The sequence below is a fragment of the Hylobates moloch genome, unplaced genomic scaffold, assembly GCF_009828535.3.
Source record: "Hylobates moloch isolate HMO894 unplaced genomic scaffold, HMol_V3 SCAFFOLD_19, whole genome shotgun sequence".
In the NCBI taxonomy this organism is placed as follows: domain Eukaryota; kingdom Metazoa; phylum Chordata; class Mammalia; order Primates; family Hylobatidae; genus Hylobates; species Hylobates moloch.
The window spans coordinates 12,184,058-12,200,772 of NW_026652294.1; the positions used below are offsets into that span (position 1 = coordinate 12,184,058).

Consider the following 16,715-nt stretch of genomic DNA (forward strand, 5'->3'; position numbering starts at 1 on the left):
GCCAGCCCGTATTTGTGATCAGCGTCCTGTGATCAGAGTCTCAGGAAACACTTGTGCATGGGGCAGAGCAATCCTTGCTACCTGCAAGGAAACCAGACAAGGCTGTGCTGATGGAAAATTGGCTGTAGGTAGTTACATGGGCAAGAATCAGAGTTTAAGTCTAGGAACCCCTGGTTTTTAGGCAGAGGATGTCAAAGCTGAAGTGAGGCATTACAATCCCCCATCATGACAACTGGTGGGCCTTGTGAAATTTAGCACAGGGTCCTCCCAGCTCCAGTTGGCCACAGCCTGCCATGGAAGCCCAAGTGCCTCTGGGCACTCCAAATATCACTGCATCTGGGGAAGCAGCAGACATCGTGGCCACGCAGTGCAACAGCATAGTGGGGATGCCTGTCACATCTCCGATGCAGAGGCAGCCCCTGGACATGGGGATGTCCTGTGACTCTTGCCCAACAGCCCAGGCCATCTCCTTGGAGCCAGCACAGCCATTTTTTTTTTTTTTTTTTTTTTTTTTTTGCCAATCTGCTCAAACACCCAGTTGGAACAGGAATGCCTCGTGGCACTAGCCTTAGGAGTTTAATTTAGATGGTTTGCTGTTTCTAGCGGCAGAGCACCTGTTCAGACTCTACATATATGCACCCATGAATGGTGCAGCTGCCAAGAGAACCAAAGCTAAATGTTGGCAGGATCATAGCAGGCGTGGAGGGGAGGTCACTGGGAATTCCCTGGAGACTCAGTCATTACCCACTCAACTGGAAGGCTGAGCATGGTTTTTTCCTCTGATGGTTACCCATGCCAGGCGCCACCTCTCCATTTCCAATGTTCTTTTATTTATTTGTTTGTTTGTTTGTTTAGAGACGGAGTCTGGCTCTGTTGCCCAGGCTGGAGTGCAGTGGCACGATCTCAGCTCACTACAACCTCCGCCTCCTGGGTACAAGCGATTCTCCTGCCTCAGCCTCCTGAGTAGCTGGGATTACAGACGCACGCCACCATGCCCGGCTAATTTTTGTATTTTTAGTAGAGACAGGGTTTCACCATGTTGCCCAGGCTGGTCCTGAACTCCTGACCTCAGGTGATCTGCCCACCTCAGCCTCCCAAACTGCTGGGATTATAGGCGTGAGCCACCACGCCCAGTCCATTTCCAATTTTCCATCCAGTGTTGGCAGAACAAACTTGGATGGGCCCCAGTGCTCTGCTGGAACCAGGACCCTCACCCAGCTGCCTCCAGCTGGGCCTGCCCACCCCTGCTGACCTCCTACATGCAGAGAACGGGGCTTCTCTGCTCTTCAGGCCTGAAGCTGTGATGTCCACAGGGCCTGGGAGCCACGCACACCCCCTGAAGTTGGAACACCAGGCATGGGCGAGTCCTGGGTGGCTGGATCTTGTCGAGATGGGTGAAAGGGCAGCTTCTGCAGGCAGGACCCATCCTCAGTGGACTGGATCGTCTTCAGCGTTCTCATTCTCAGCCCCATTCTCTGGGAACAGGGAAAGAGGCTCCTGTCTGAATCTTCAGCATGGCCTATGCACTGGTGGTCCCTTCCTGCTTGGCCACTGTGCCAGGTGAGCCCACAATGAGCTGAGATGGTAACGTGGGACAAGTGGCTGTCTGCAGCCACCTTCAGCACCACCCTGCCTGGGAGGGCAGGGGTCGGGGGGTGGGTGTGAAGGGGTTGGAGCGCACCGGCAGAGGTGGCTGGGGTCTTCACTGTGTTGGGGAGGGTCTCGTCACCTTGAGACTCTGCAGCGTCTCCTCGGAGGCCTTGTCAGGAAGCAGCACCTCCACAGTGTAGCTGAGCTTCTTGGCATGCATCCGGCTGTAGGTGTTGTCAAAGCGCAGGACATCTGCAGTGATGGAGAGGTGATCAGGGAGCACGAACCCCGCACATCTGCAGGAAGAGCCAGCCCTGCATGAGTGCATCCCTGGAACCCTTGGGAATGAGCTGCATCCCTGCAATGTCCTGCATCCCTGGAACCCTCGGGAATGAGCTGTCCAGGATGGTGGGTGGGGCCTGAGGGCCAGCCTGTGCCCAGCCCTAAGCCCATTGCTCACTGCCATCTCCATGGTGGCTTGCACTACATAAAGGAATCATGATGGTCACCAGCACACAGAACAGCACACAGCCAGGGAGCAGGCAGCCTGGGAACAGGATCTTGAGCTCCACCGGCAGGGAGGAGCTGTGGCCCACGGACACAATATGCTCGTACTGCGTCCTCGCCTGGTTGCGGTTGCACAGGTAGCTCTTGGGTCTCTCCATGCACCATGCATTCCATCACACATTATAGCCCCTGAATCCTCAAAGCAGCCCCATGCGGAAGGCAATGTCATCCTCATTTTACGGATGAGAAAAGTGAGGCTTAGAGAGGTGATATGATCTTTCAGCGGTCACAGAGCAAGGGAGGGGAGGTACTGGGATTCCTTTATCCAGATGTCCCAACCCAGGGAGGAGCCCTGCTACCCCAGGAGGAATGAGCTGGGCTACATAAGCCGCTTTTCCGTCTCGCAGAAGGCATCTCCTTCAATGCCAAGGTCCAACATGAACTCGGTGTGATGAGTCGTGCAGACTTCTCTGTCTCTACTCTCCTAATGCTCCCTTTCCACAAAATGAAACAAGGTAATGTGTCGACTTAAGCATAAGCCACACCTTTCTCCCCCATAGGAAATCAACCTTGGGTTCCCCTTCTCCTAGCTCTGTTCCCAATAGACATGGAAGGGCAGTGGTGTCCCTGAGCAATGCTGCTTCTGGTAAAGCTGACTGAGCTGCATCTGGCCTGGAAGGCCTGGGGGTGAATGAAAAACACCTGGAGGAAGTCACCTGTTTGGGACTCCTGGAGTAGGGTGGTTCATGCAACTGGGTGGTCCCCTTGCCAAGACCCCTGACTCTAAGTCCATGGCCTCTTACTTACCTGTCTCTTAGTCCAGTGACCCCGGTATAGGGGCTTCTTAGGAGCTGAGCCCGAGGCCCTAGGTTCTGAACACCAGCTCTTCCCCCACAATGAGTCTCTGCCCTCATACCCACAGGTAGGGGCCACTCATCCGATCCATGGCCCCAAAGCCAGCTCCCTGGAGCTTAGAGAGATCCCCCCACCCTCCTGAGAGCTGGAAAGAGAGGGCAAGCAGAGGGTAGACTGGCAGGGAAAACAATTCCAGTTAACCCTGCAGCTCTTACAGACGCCAGCCTGGAGGCAGGTGAGGCTCCCATCCTCAGGCACCATGTGGGCGTTGTAGCGCTGGCTGGGCAGCACCTCCGTCATCTCCCTAGCACTCTGCCACTCCCCCATCTTGGTCTTCAGGAAGACCCCAAAGCCGATGTCCCCGCCATCCGATGCAAACTGCCACCTGCAGTGGATAGAGCCCCACTGGCGGCCCCCTGCCTGGGCTCCAGGCCCCTCCCAGATGTGCCCAGGTGTAGAGTGGCTGCCATCCCTACCTGAGCACACAGCCTGGGAACAGGATCTCGTTCTCCACCTGCAGGGAGGAGCCGCGGCCCACGGATCCTGTGTGCTCATCCTGCAGCCTCACCTGCTTGCACAGGTAGTAGCTCTTGGGCACCTCACCCCCGTAGTTGATCTGTGGGTGAAGGGGGTGCGTGGGCACTAGATCACAGCTTCTCCCCTCCTTCCCCATCCTCTGGGCACCCTGTACCTTGGTCAGGCACTTGGGGTTGCCATCGGGGTCAGTCATGGTCCCCCCAAACTCCATGGGCAGCTGGTCAGGGCTGATGAATTTTGTCAGCTCCTGCTTCTAGTTGTCTGCGTGGGAGCAAGAGGGGGACTCCAAGGGGACTCAGGAGACTCAACAGAGGGTAGAGGGGGCTGAGCCTGGTGAGGGGACCCGATATGTCCTGGGCATGCTCCCTTGGGCGCCTACTCCTAAGAGTACCCAAGACCTTTATGTGGCTCCCAGCCCATGGTCTAGGACCCAAGGCATTGCTCGTGTGTGTGGAGGCTCACCAGGGTCAGGCCAGGGGCAGTGCCCGAGTAGAGGACAAGCCAGGGAGAAGCAGGGTCTTTAGCGTCGACCTCTGCTTCCCAGGCAGATGGACACAACCAGGGGGCCACGTCACTCACCTCCCAGAATCACAATCTTCCTGTGTGTCTCCTCACTCATGAATGACTTGACCAAGTTGAAGGCCATGGGGAACAGTTTTGGGGCTGAAACATATGTAAATCTCTTGAGGAGCTGGACCAGAAAGGACGTGGGGATACAGAGCCACAGCCAAGAGCAGGTGCTGGACAGGAGGTGGACAGATATGGATTCTGCCATTCTCTGCTGTGTGACCTTCAGCAAGTTACCCACCCTCTCTAAGTCTTAGTGCAGTTAACTGGAAAATGAAGGTGAAATAATGTATGTATAACACCTGGCACAGTTCCTGGCTTTCAATAAATGGCTGTCTCAGGCCAGGCACAGTGGCTCATGCCTGAAATCCCAGCACTTTGGGAGGCTGAGGCAGGCAGATCACTTGAAGCCAGGAGTTCAAGACCAGCCTGGCCAACATGGTGAAACCCTGTCTCTACTAAAAATACAAAAATTAGCTGGGCGTAGTGGTGCATGCTTGTAATTCCAGCTACTCAGGTGGCAGTGGCACAAGAATTGCTTGAACCTGGGAGGCAGAGGTTGCAGTGAGCCAAGATCATGCCACTGCACTCCAGCCTGGGTGACAGAGTGATACTCCATCTCAAAAAAAAAAAAAAAAAAAAAAGAAAAAAAAAAAGAAAAGAAAAGAAAAAGAAAAAAACAAATTAAAAAAATAAAAAACAAATGGCTGTCTCCCCAACCCAGTTGTAAGGGGTTGAGCACAAGCTGGCTCTAGGGTCAGCAATATTGATTCCCCAACAGTATCTCTTCTTTTCCACACTCCAGGTTGTCTGGAATCTTCTTGGGTGTGACATTTACATGAGACCTCCTGTCCTGCCCTGAATTGCTCATACTCAACTGAGCACTGTCTGTGGGCCAAGCTCTGCGCTCCATCTTCTCCACACAGTTTAATTTAACCTCATAGTTATCTTTAGGGAGGGGGCTATTGTATCCTCATCTTACAGAATGGGAAAACTGAGGCTCAGTGAGGTTAAGTAGACTTGGATAAAATCGTAGAGCTAGTTAGATTTGAACCAGATCCTCTGACTCTGGAACACATGACATCACCAGGGCAGCCAGGGACCATTCCCGTTCAAAGCATGTCCATCCACTAGTGTGGTCCATGGACTATCTGTTCCCAGCCCACACTGACATAAGTAAGTAACAGCAAACATTTAGAAACTTATAACTTGACATTGGTGCAACATACCAGTGCACGATTTTGTATATTACAAAAATATCAGTCTGTGAAGGACTGAAGCTAAAAAATAAAGCCAGAGGCCAGGTGCGGTGGCTCATGCCTGTAATCCCAGCACTTTGGGAGGCCGAGGTGGCTCGATGACTTGAGATCAGGAGTTTGAAAGCAGTCTGGCCAACATGGGGAAACCCCATCTCTACTAAAAATACAAAAATTAGCCAGGCATGGTGGCATGCACCTGTAATCCCAGCTACTAGGGAGGCTGAGGCAGGAGAATCGTTTGAACCCAGGAGGCAGAGGTTGCAGTGAACCGAGATTGTGCCACTGCACTCCAGCCTGGGTGACAGAGCGAGACTCCATCTCAATAAATAAATAACCAGAAACCAGCCACACAAAACCTGGTTCTTCACAAAGGATGGCTGAAGAAGCCTTTAACTCCACGACTTACCTACTATACCCCCCATTCCTGCTTCTCCCTCCCCAGGAGGTCTTCCCAGTCATGGGCTTACTTCGAATAACAATTAAATTCTTCAAAGTCTCAGGATAATTTGCTTCCAAGATGCTAAAAAACTGTGGAGTCAATATGAGTCTGGTTGGGGCTTCTGTTCCATCACCTCCTGCCCATGGGTTTCTGTGGCCTCTGATGCTGCTGAGACAAGAGGCCCATCCCTGGCCCATTCTACCTTCCCCACAAGCATGTGCCTCCTCCTCTCTGTTATTCTTTTTTTGTTTGTTGATTTGTTCTCGAGACAGGATCTCACTCTGTCTCTCAAGGTGGAGTATAGTGGCACAATCACAGGTCACTGCGACCTTGAATTCCTGGGTTCAGGAAATCCTCCCGCCTCAGCCACCCTAGTACAGGCACTACAGGCCTAGTACCTAGACTACAGGCACGTGCCACTGCACTAGGCTAATGTAAAAATTATTATTATTATTATTATTGGTAGAGATGACATCTCACTGTGTTGCTCAGGTTAATATTGAACTCCTGGGCTCAAGTGATCCTCCCACCTTGGCTTCCCAAAGTGCTGGGACGACAGGCGTGAGCCACCATGCCTGGCCTCTTTGTGTTAATCTTGCTCCCCTTTCTCCGTGGAGGGTGGACTCTAGGCCAGCATCATTGGCTGGTCTGTGGAGCCCCTGCAGGGCATCCCCACCCCTCTATCTCACTGGATTCTCACAGCAATTCACAGCTAGGGCTCACAGCTGGGAGCCACTGCCCACACCAGCCCCAAGCCAGCCGCCCGTCTTACCTGCTGGTAGACCTCCACAGCTGGCTTCCATAGGTGTTTCAGGCTCAGCCCCTCCATGTCAAACACCATCAGCGCCATCTCGATCTTCCTGCCCAGCTGCTTGGGACAGAGTCATATAGGTCAGACAACAGCTCCAGCCAGGAGATCCTGGTCAGAGAGACTTGGGCACCTCTCCCCACCTTCCTGCCATCCCACCCTCTGGCAGCCCACAGTGTTTTCCAGGCAGATGGACAACACCTCACCTCTACAGGTGGGTAAGCGTGGGAGAAGCCCACATTCCACCAGAGCCCTGGGTGCTGAGGGCTGGGGAGGGGGCAGGGTGCCACACTTCTCTGGTCCTGGTGCCACCCTGTAGACAGATGAGGCCCAGCTCCACCCCAGCTGCTCACTTTCTGAGTCTGCAGCTCACACTCACGCAAAAGCAGCTCGCAGACCTTGATGCGCTTCCGGATCATATCCTGCTTGGAGGCCGACAGCAGGAGACCCTTGGGGTCGAGGGACCCAATGATGTTGAAGTACACAGGGCAGCCTTCGTAGTCATAGCCACAAAGACCACCCGAGTCGTACAGCTGGATGACCTGGAGGTGTGGGTAAGGTCCTGACTCAATCCAGCTCACCAGGCTGGGTCCCTACTCCATCAGGTGGCTGGGTGTGGTGGGTGGGAGATGAGGTCGGGGATTGGGGGCCTCAGATGGCCTGGGGGGTGCTGCTCGAGGCTCACCTCAGGGGGCTGCCACGTGACAATGTTGTCCAGGTCTTGTTGCTTCCGGAACTCCATGTGCTGCAGGGACACAGCAGGAGCTATCGGGTTTTGCAGGAACCTGGGGACACCAGGCTAGGTCCCTCTGCCCACAGCCACCAAGATCCCACCAGAGCATACCCAGGCTTTGGGTATGGGGACAGGAGGTGGGCTGGGGGGACTTGGGTCTGATGCAGAAAGAGATCAGGGGAGGAAGAAAGAAGGAACAGGAGAATGGGACAGGGCCAGAGTCTCTACCCTTTTGCCGCGAATCCCTGGGTCACGGTGCATGGAAGGCAGGGCAGTGGGGATTACAGATCCTCACCCTCCGGAGCATGTCCTCGGATTTCTGCAGGTCAAAGTTTCGAGCTGCAAGAAGAAGAGGAGGTGAGTAGAAGCTCAAGGCTAGATCTAGAAAGGGCCGTTCCCTAAAAACTCACGAGGAAATAGCTAAGATGTCCCCAGCCTTTTCCTGACATCCCAATAATACATTTAACATCTAGAAATGGTTGTTTGTTTATTTGTTTGTTTATTTTTTGAGACAGGGTCTTGGTTCTGTTGCCCAGGCCAGAGTGCAGTGATGTGATCATGGCTTACTGTGGCCTCTGGCCCAGGTGATCCTCCTACCCCAGCCTCCTGAGTAGCTGAGACTACAGGGCCACACCCCCATGCCTGGCTAATTTTTTTTTAGATTTTTTTTTTTTTTGGTAGAGATAGGGATCTTGCTATGTTACCCAGGCTGGTCTTGAACTCCTGGCCTCGAGCAGTCGTCCCACCTCAGCTTCCCAAAGTGTGGGAATTACAGGCGCGAGCCTCTGTGCCTGACCTAGAAATGTTTTTTAACAAGTTAAGGATCTTTAATCCTCTAGAAGACTGGAGAGCCCTTGATTTCAGTTTCCAGTCTTCCTACAACCTTCTGGAGGCCAGTCTAGCCTGTATTTGATGTCCCTCAGGAAGCAGAGACACCCCCACCCACCACCTGCACAGTGTTAGGGGTGGCGGGGAGCATGGGGTTTGGATTCACACAGACTGGGGCTTAAAGTCTAGTGTTGCCCTTTTATTTCCTGTGCAACCTTGAGCAAGTCACTTACCTTCTCTGAGCCGTAGTTTTTTAAATCAGTTAAATGAGAACACTATCTGTTTCAGTTATTCAAAGGACATGAGATAATGTATAGAAAGTGCTTGGCTCAATACCTGGCTCACAGTAGGTTCTCAATAAACAGTAGCTATCGTAATTACCTATTTTGAAGAAATAGACACACTTTTTTTTTTTTTTTTTTTTTTTTTTTGTGACGGAGTCTTGCTCTGTCGCCCAGGCTGGAGTGCAGTGGCGCAATCTCGGCTCACTGCCAGCTCCGCCTCCCGGGTTCACGCCATTCTCCTGCCTCAGCCTCCCGAGTAGCTGGGATTACAAGCGTGAGCCACCGCGCCCGGCCGACACACTTTAACTGAAAACATGATGCTCTGTTTTAGAAATGCTTTGACTGTTGCTGTCTGAGACCCCTGGCTCACTGAGGAATTTGTCCACTCGCAGAGCTGAAACAATATGCGGGGTCAGAGATTTTCAAATGGAAGGGATCTCAGATGCTATCCAGGCCTCTTCTGCTCTGATCATGAACCAGTTCCAGAAATCACTCCCGGCCAGGCATGGTGGCTCATGCCTGTAATCCCAGCACTTTGGGAGGCTGAGGTGGGTGGATAACCTGAGGTCAGGAATTCCAGACCAGCCTGACCAACGTGCTAAAACCCCATCTCTATTAATACACAAAAATTAGCCAGGTGTGGTAGCAGGCACCTGTAATCCCAGCTACTTGGGAGGCTAAGGCAGGAGAATTGCTTGAACCCAGAAGGCAGAAGTTGCAGTGAGCCAAGATTGTGCCATTGCACTCCAACCTGGGCAACAAGAGCGAAACTCCGTCTCAAAAAAAAAAAAAAAGGAAGAAGGAAGAAAGAAAATTTCGAATGACCTACGTGGCTTGTGTTTGTGGTGGCGTGGTATTTCTATTGGTTAGTGCTGGTGTAGCCTCTGGCTACCAAGCCCCTCAGGGTTGGGAAGAGACCCAGAGCTGGAGAGCTCAGAAGAACCTCAGGGACCTTGAGTCCTGCCCCTCCCCGTGGCAGAAGGAGAAACTGAGGCTGGTGTAGGAGTCTCTCCCTTCACTCACCTGGGCCAGCAACTTCTCCTGCGATGGGCTCAGGTCACCCACTTGTCCACTCATGCTGCCCATGAGTGGATCCAGGCTCTGCTCTGTGGCTCCCTCCAGGTGGTTTGCCTTTTGCCCAGCTGGTAGCCGGGCCCACATTTATCACTGCCCAGAAATCCCACTCCTTCCTGTCAGCCTCAGGGCAATAGGTGGAGCTCTTTCCTTACTAGGTGCCTCAGGCATGGGGCCCTGGACTCAGCCTGCCCTGGGTTTACATCCTCACTTGCAAAATCAGGACAGCGATGTTTCCTCGGAGCATTGATGACATGTTGAAATTGACACCACCTGATTTCACACACATGGAGGCGGCTGTTCACCCTGCCTCTCAGTCCCCTACCCTCTACTCCTGTGATCCCAACGGATGCCTCCTTGAGCCAGGACAAGCCATCTCTCACCCCCAACAGAGACCCGGAAGTCACTGTCATCATGCCTTCACTCTCATCCCAGGCTTCGTCTACCACCTGACATGTCCAGAGCAACCACCTATGATTCATCCCAGCTGTTAAGGCACATGGCTTCAGGGTTGAGGATGAGACTTCCCAGGCCCAGACCCAAACAGGTGGATGTGCAATCCTGAGCTGGGCCACACCTGGCCTGGGAGCCAGGGTGAGAGGTGAGGAGGGACTCCTGGCTACATCTGCCCCCACCACCCACTGGACAAGCAGAAAGCCAGAGCCCAAGGTGAGGACACATGAGATCACCTGGTGTGCACGGGGCCTGGAACACAGTAGGTATTTGTAGTAGTCTGGGTTGCCCTGAGACAAGCAGTTCAGGGCAAGTTTATTAGGGAGGTGTCCTGAGAAACAGAAGTAGGTAAGTGTGGAAATGAGACAGAGAACGGAAGGCAGCTGTATAGGGCTGGTTATCAAGGAAATACAGAAGAGCTCAATCCCAGTGGGGACTTCCGGGAGAGAGCAGAGAACCTGCCCATCAGCGTTTCCTTGCCTGAGTGGGGAGGGAGCTGGGGTATTTAAAAGCAACTTGAGACAGTCTTCAGTTGAGGGCTGCTCCAAGGGCTGTCAATTCTGCTGGCACTTCTGGCCTGCTGTAACACAATTCAGAAGGCTGGAGAGCGTCCTTAGGCAGAGAAACACAGGTGCTGCTGCTGGGGAGTAGTGAGGCTGAAGTGACACAGGCAGGGCATCGCCAGCTTCAGCTCTAATCAGAGACCATTTGCTGGGCTCCATGTCAAGTTCTAGTCCAAAGGCTTCATGTGCTCCTTGAGCCCCAGACTGTTCCTCCCTACCTGACAGAGCCTGGAAGAGGGAAGTGGCATGCCTCGGGCCATGCAGCCATGGAGTAAGTGACAATCAGGACTATCTGTACCTGGTGCTTACTCAGGACATTGTATCCCACATGCCTGGCTCCTGGCAGAAGCATGCACATAGGTGGCCTTACTAAGTCTCAGGAGAGTCCCCCTTAGCCCTGGAAGAGGGTAATGAGCAGATCTGCCTCTTCTGCAGGGTAGGGCCTCCCCAGTACCCCACACACTGCAGGCTGGAGCTTCAGCCATAAGGGGTAAAGTCAGAAACTCCCCCCTACTCTCGTCTCCTCCCCCTGGGTCCCTGCTTCCAGCATCTCTGGCCCATCTTCTTCTTCTTCTTCTTTATTTTTATTTATTTATTTTTTTAGACAGAGTCTTCTTGCTCTGTGGCCCAGGCTGGAGGGCAGTGGCTCACTGCAACCTCCTCCTCCCAGGTTCAAGCAATTCTCCTGTCTCAGCCTGCCAAGTAACTGGGATTACAGGCGCATGCCACCACACATGGCTAATTTTTGTATTTTTAGTAGAGACAGGGTTTCGCCTTGTTGGCCAGGCTGGTCTTGAACTCCCGACCTCAAGAGATCTGCCCACCTCAGCCTTCCAAAGTGCTGGGATTACAGGAGTGAGCCATCACACCCAGCCTTGGCCCATCTTCTTCAAGGTGGCTTCTGAGTAAGTCCCTTCTCTGCTCCAAAGCCTCCCTGGGCTCCTTGTTACCCTCAGTAAAAACTGTAGATGCCTTCGCCTAGACTCAAGGCGCTTTTGGGTCCCTCCTGAGTTAATTTCCCTTTCCTTTCTCCCTTATCCCGGGTCCCTTGCCTCCTCTCCATTCTCTTTCCAGCTTTTTCTTCTGCTGTTCCCTCTCCCTGGAATGCCTTTCTTGCAACACTCTGTATTCAGCCTCTGCCTCCCACAAGGCCTACTTCAAATGCCTTCTCTTTGGCAATGTCCTTTCTGATGTGTGTGTTTTTTTTTTTTTGCTGGGAAGCAAATCCCCAGCCCCCTAAAATCCCACACCTCACTGTCATCTTCCATCCTTCCAGCAATTGTGATATGTCACAGGTCTCCCTCTTGGGCTCCTTGAGGGTCTGGTTCATCATGGTACACTCCCACTCCAGCATCCACTGTGGTGCATTGTACACAGTAGGTGCTCAATAAAAGCTCACCATGCCCGTAATCCCAGCACTTTGGGAGGTCAAGGTGGGCGGATCACCTGAGGTCAGGAGTTCCAGACCAGCCTGGCCAAACGGTGAAACCCCGTCTCCACCAAAAATACAAAAATTAGCCAGGCGTGGTGGTGCACACTTGTAATCTAAGCTACCAGGAGGCTGAAGGAGAAGCGCTTTAACTCAAGAGGCAGAGGTTACAGTGAGCTGAGGTCGCACCATTGCACTCCAGCCAGAGCGACAGAGCAAGACTCTGTCTCAAAAAAAAAAAAAAAAAAATTCACCAAAGATAGGCTGGCAATAGAAGCTGAGGTGCCCCAGAGCAAGCATCACCCAGATCCCTGACTCTACCTGTCACTGTCAAAACTACCTGGTCTGTGCCCCATTCCAGTGTCACACAGGTTTTCACCCAGTGAACTCATTCCAGCGCACCTCTGCATTGGGTAATGTGCTGTCCTTGCCAGGGAAATGGGGCCCCTGTCAGTTACAAATAGGCTCTGGAAGGCCCTCTGCCCTCCCTTCCTTTTCCCTTCCCCCCTTCACCTCTCCCCTCCTTCTTGTCTTCCTTCCTTTCTATTTTTAATCTTGTGTTCCTCTGTCTTTCAACATTTATTAAAAGCCTACTGTGTCCCAGGCACTGGCCTAGCCCTGGAGGCCAATTGTGCCAATGTGTCCTGGTCCCTGTCCCAGAGGAGCCCACTCCAGGGAGCTCCTCAAATCAACAGTTGCATCCTGAGTAGGCAGAGCCCAGATGAGGAATAACAGGAGGCTGTGGGAGCCCCAGGCCCTATGCTAGGCTGGTGGTTGGGTGTCAGGGAAGAATGCCTGGAGGAGAAGGCAGCAGAGCTTGTTTTGAAAACATGGAACAATGTTAGGCCTGCAAGGGGAAGGGAGCCTTGCGGTAGAGGGAAGAGTATGTGCAAGACCACAGAGGCAGGAGGAACATGGCTTCTCCCCAAGGTGGCGAGGACCATGGAGGGACTGGAGCACGTGCGAGCCTGGGGCTGCAGGTGCAGGGTGGCTGGCTTGAAAGGGTGAGCATGGGCCAGGTGTGGTGGCTCACACCTGTAATCCTAACACTTCGGGAGGCCAAGGTAGGGGGATTGCCTGAGTTCAGGAGTTCGAGACCAACCAGGGCAACATGGCAAAACCCTGTCTCTACTAAAAATATAAAAAATTATCTGGGCATGGTGTCACATGCCTGTAATCCCAGCTACTTGGGAGGCTGAGGCATGAGAATCGCTTGAACCTGGGAGGTGGAGGTTGCAGTGAGCCAAGGTCGCACCTCTGCACTCCAGCCTGGGCAACAGAACGAGACTCCGTCTCAAAAAAAAATGAAAGAAAAGAAAGAAAGAAAAAAAGAAAAAGAAAGAAAGAAAGAGAAGAAAGAAAGAAAAAGAAGAAAGAAAAAGAAAGAAAGAAGAAAGAAAGAAAAAGAAAAGAAAGAAAAAGAAAGAAGAAAGAAAGAAAGGAAGGAAGGAAGGAAAGAAAGAAAAGAAAAGAAAAGAAAGAGAGAGAAAAAAGAAAGAAAAGAAAGGGCGTGTCTGCTGGAGAGAGGCCAGGTGGGGATTCAGGCAAGGTGGAGAGGCTGGACCTAGTGCAGAGGTGGGGCGTACAGAGTCTGTTAATTTCCTGGGACTGCCATAACAAAATGCCACAAACTGCTGGGTGGCTTAAAACAATGGGAAATGTATCCTTTCACAGGTCTGGAGGACCGATGTCTGAAATCAAGGGATTGGCAGAGCTGGGTTTCCTCTGAGACTCTGGGTAGAACCTTCCCTTGCCTCTTCCTAGCTTCTGGTGGTGGCCTGAATCCTTGACGCTCCTTGGCTTGCAGTTGCCTTACTCCAATCCCTGCCTGTTGTGACATGGCATTCCCCTTGTGCATCTGTCCTCACGTAGCATTTCCACTTCTTTCCTGTTCGTTTGTTTTTTTGAGACAGAGTCTCACTCTGTCACCCAGGCTGGAGTGCAATGGCACAATCTTGGCGCACTGCAACCTCTGCCTCCCAGATTCAAGTGATTCTCGTGCCTCAGCCTCCCTAGAAGCTGGGACTACAGGTGTGCACCACCACGCCTGGCTAATTTTTGTATTTTTTAGTAGAGACAGGGTTTTGCCCTGTTGGCCAACCTGGTCTCAAATTCCTGATCTCAAGTGATCTGCCCGCTTTGGGCTCCCAAAGTGCTGGGATTACAGGTGTGAGCCACTGCGCCTGTCCCATTTCCATTTATAAGACCACCAGCCAGATTGGATTAGGGCCCACTGAATGACATTATTTTAACTTGATTACATCTGCAAATATCCTTTTTTTGTTGTTGTTGTTAAGAGACAAAGTCCGGCTGTGTTGCCCAGTTTGGAGTGCAGTGGTGTGATCCTGGCTCACTGCAGCCTCAAACTCCTGGGCTCAAGCAACCCTCCCACCTCAACCTCCAGAGTAGCTGGGACTACAGGTGTGTGCCACCATGCCCAGCTAATTTCATTTTTTATTTTTTTGTGGAGAATTGGGGGGGGTGGTCTCACTCTATTTCCCAGGCTGGTCTCAAACTCTTGGCCTCATGTGATGTATTTTCAAATAAAGTCACATTCACAGAAGAGGGGGTGAGGACTTCATCACTTCTTTTTGAGGCATACAGTTCAAGCCACAACAGAGGAACAGGTGGTTCCACTGACTTTCTCACAGGGGACAGCCCTGACCCCTGCTCTGGCTTTCACATATCAGGTCAGCGGATACCAACCCAGCCAGGAGTCAGGACTGACAGCAAAGCCCTTTGTAGACCCCATACTTTTTCAGGGTGGACTGTCCATCAGTCCTGAGGCTGAGGTGGCCAACTTGGAATGGTGCCGCAGGTCTGGAGCCCTGGAGCCTCGGCCTTGGTGTCAGACCTGCCTGGGTTTGCGTCCTGCCTCAGTGGCTGCCTTGCTCTGTGACCCTGGCAGAGGCTGGTTGCGCAGCTTCTTTGCATCTCAATCACTTCCTTGGGGGAGCAAAAGGGATCGCCCATGTTTCCACATTGCACAGGGCTGGACGTAGGGCTCAGTACCCCATGATCACTTATTAAAATATAAATTATGTTGGCTGGGTGCAGTGGCTCACACCTGTAATCTCAGCACTTTGGGAGGTTGAGGCGGGTGGATCACTTGAGGCCAGGAGTTTGAGACCAGCCTGCCCAACATGGCGAAACTCCATCTAAAAATACAAAAATTAGCCTGGTGTGGTGGCTCATGCCTGCAATCCCAGATACTTAGGAGGCTGAGGCAGGAGAATCACTTGAACCCGGCAGGCTGAAGTTGCAGTGAGCTGAGATTGCAACACTGCACTCCAGCCTGGATGACAGAGCAAGACTCCATCTAAAAAAATAAATAAATAAAACAAATAAAAATAAAATATAAATTATGTTAATAAAAGAGTTAATAACTATAATAATGCCATTAGAACAAACCAGGCGGATTGTAAATTCCAATGCAGTAATTTATATTCCTGACACCTGCTGTCTGACAGATTTGTTCTCCTTGGATCCTTAAGGGCCTCAAAATACTGGTAACAATAATAAAAATAAATCATGCAATAGGCTGGGTGGAGTGGCTCATGCTTGTAACTCCAGCACTTTGGGAGGCCGAGACAGGAGGACTGTGTGAAGCCAGGAGTTTGAGATCAGCCTGGGCAAAATAGCAAGACCCCATTTCTACAAAAAGCAAAAAATTAGCCAATTGTGGTGGTGAGTCCCTGTAGTCCTAGCTAGCTACCTGGGAGGCTGAGGCAGGAGGATCACTTGAGCCCAGGAGTTTGAGGCTGCAGTGAGCCGAGATCATGCCACTGCACTCCAGTCTGAGCAACAGAGTGAGACTCTATCTCAAAATAAATAAATAAATAATATTATTACTGGTATTTCTAGGCCTTTAGGGGCCCCAGGAGATATGATTAGTATGGAATTCCTTAAACTCAGAATATTATATTGCACACTAACTTACATCTATCTTCGATTAATAAAAGTGAGGAAGGCCAGGCATGGTGGCTCACACATGTAATCCCAACACTCTGGGAGGGTGAGGCAGAAGGAATGCTTGAGGCCAGGAGTTGGAGACCACTCATCTCTATAAAAAACCCAAAGGTGGGAGCAATTATCTCATGAATTTGGGATCAGTAACATCTTTTCCTATGAATAGCCTTAGCTACTGTCAGTGGTTTTTTTTCCCTTATTTCTCTCCATATGAATTAAAGGTCTCATGAGTGTGCTGCAAACAATATTATTTCTTGCCAGAAAGAACATTAGGAAGGTGCAGGCAGTGGCTCTAAGGGATTGGTGGGGTCAAACCTCTCTCAGGGTGATGGACTGTCCTGATTGCCTGGGACAGAGGAGTTTCCTGGAAAATAGGAGTTTCAATGCTAAAACCAGGATAGTTCCAGAAAACTGGGACAGTTGGTCACCTTAACTCCTCCTCACTCTACTCAGGCCAGAAGCTCACTCCTAGGAAGCAATAACCCAAGCCCAGTGAGAGGTTAATGCTGACTGGTATGGGTTTGAATTGTGACTCTGGCACTAATTTGCTGTGTGACTTTGGGTAGGTCGCTTAACCTCTCTGAGTTTTAGTCTAAAAGCTGGGAGACTGAATATATTTGGATAAGGTATGCAAGCACTTGGACTGGAACCTGACACAAATAGGTCTCAAATAAAGAGTCACTTGAAGCCAGGCATAGTGGCATTCTCCTCCAGCTATTCAAGGGAGGCTGAGGCAGGAGGATCGCTTGAGCCCAGGAGTTTAAGACCAGCCTGGACAACATAGTGAGATCCTGTCTCAAAAAAAAAAAAAATAAAAAGA

The 16,715-nt window shown here is 51.6% G+C and overlaps 1 protein-coding gene across 1 annotated transcript; it reads right to left on the bottom strand.

Annotated features, from left to right (window-relative positions):
* Positions 1 to 1,702: 1,702 nt before the first annotated feature.
* On the bottom strand, positions 1,703 to 7,628 carry LOC116458324 (SEC14-like protein 4). Its single transcript, XM_032137946.1, is given in 11 exon segments — positions 1,703 to 1,842; positions 3,168 to 3,337; positions 3,429 to 3,568; positions 3,644 to 3,750; positions 4,069 to 4,152; positions 5,783 to 5,843; positions 6,527 to 6,622; positions 6,916 to 7,104; positions 7,248 to 7,307; positions 7,407 to 7,453; positions 7,591 to 7,628. Coding segments are annotated over 9 exon segments (1,044 nt in total). The 5' UTR covers positions 7,305 to 7,307; positions 7,407 to 7,453; positions 7,591 to 7,628.
* Between the last annotated feature and the right edge of the window lie 9,087 nt (positions 7,629 to 16,715).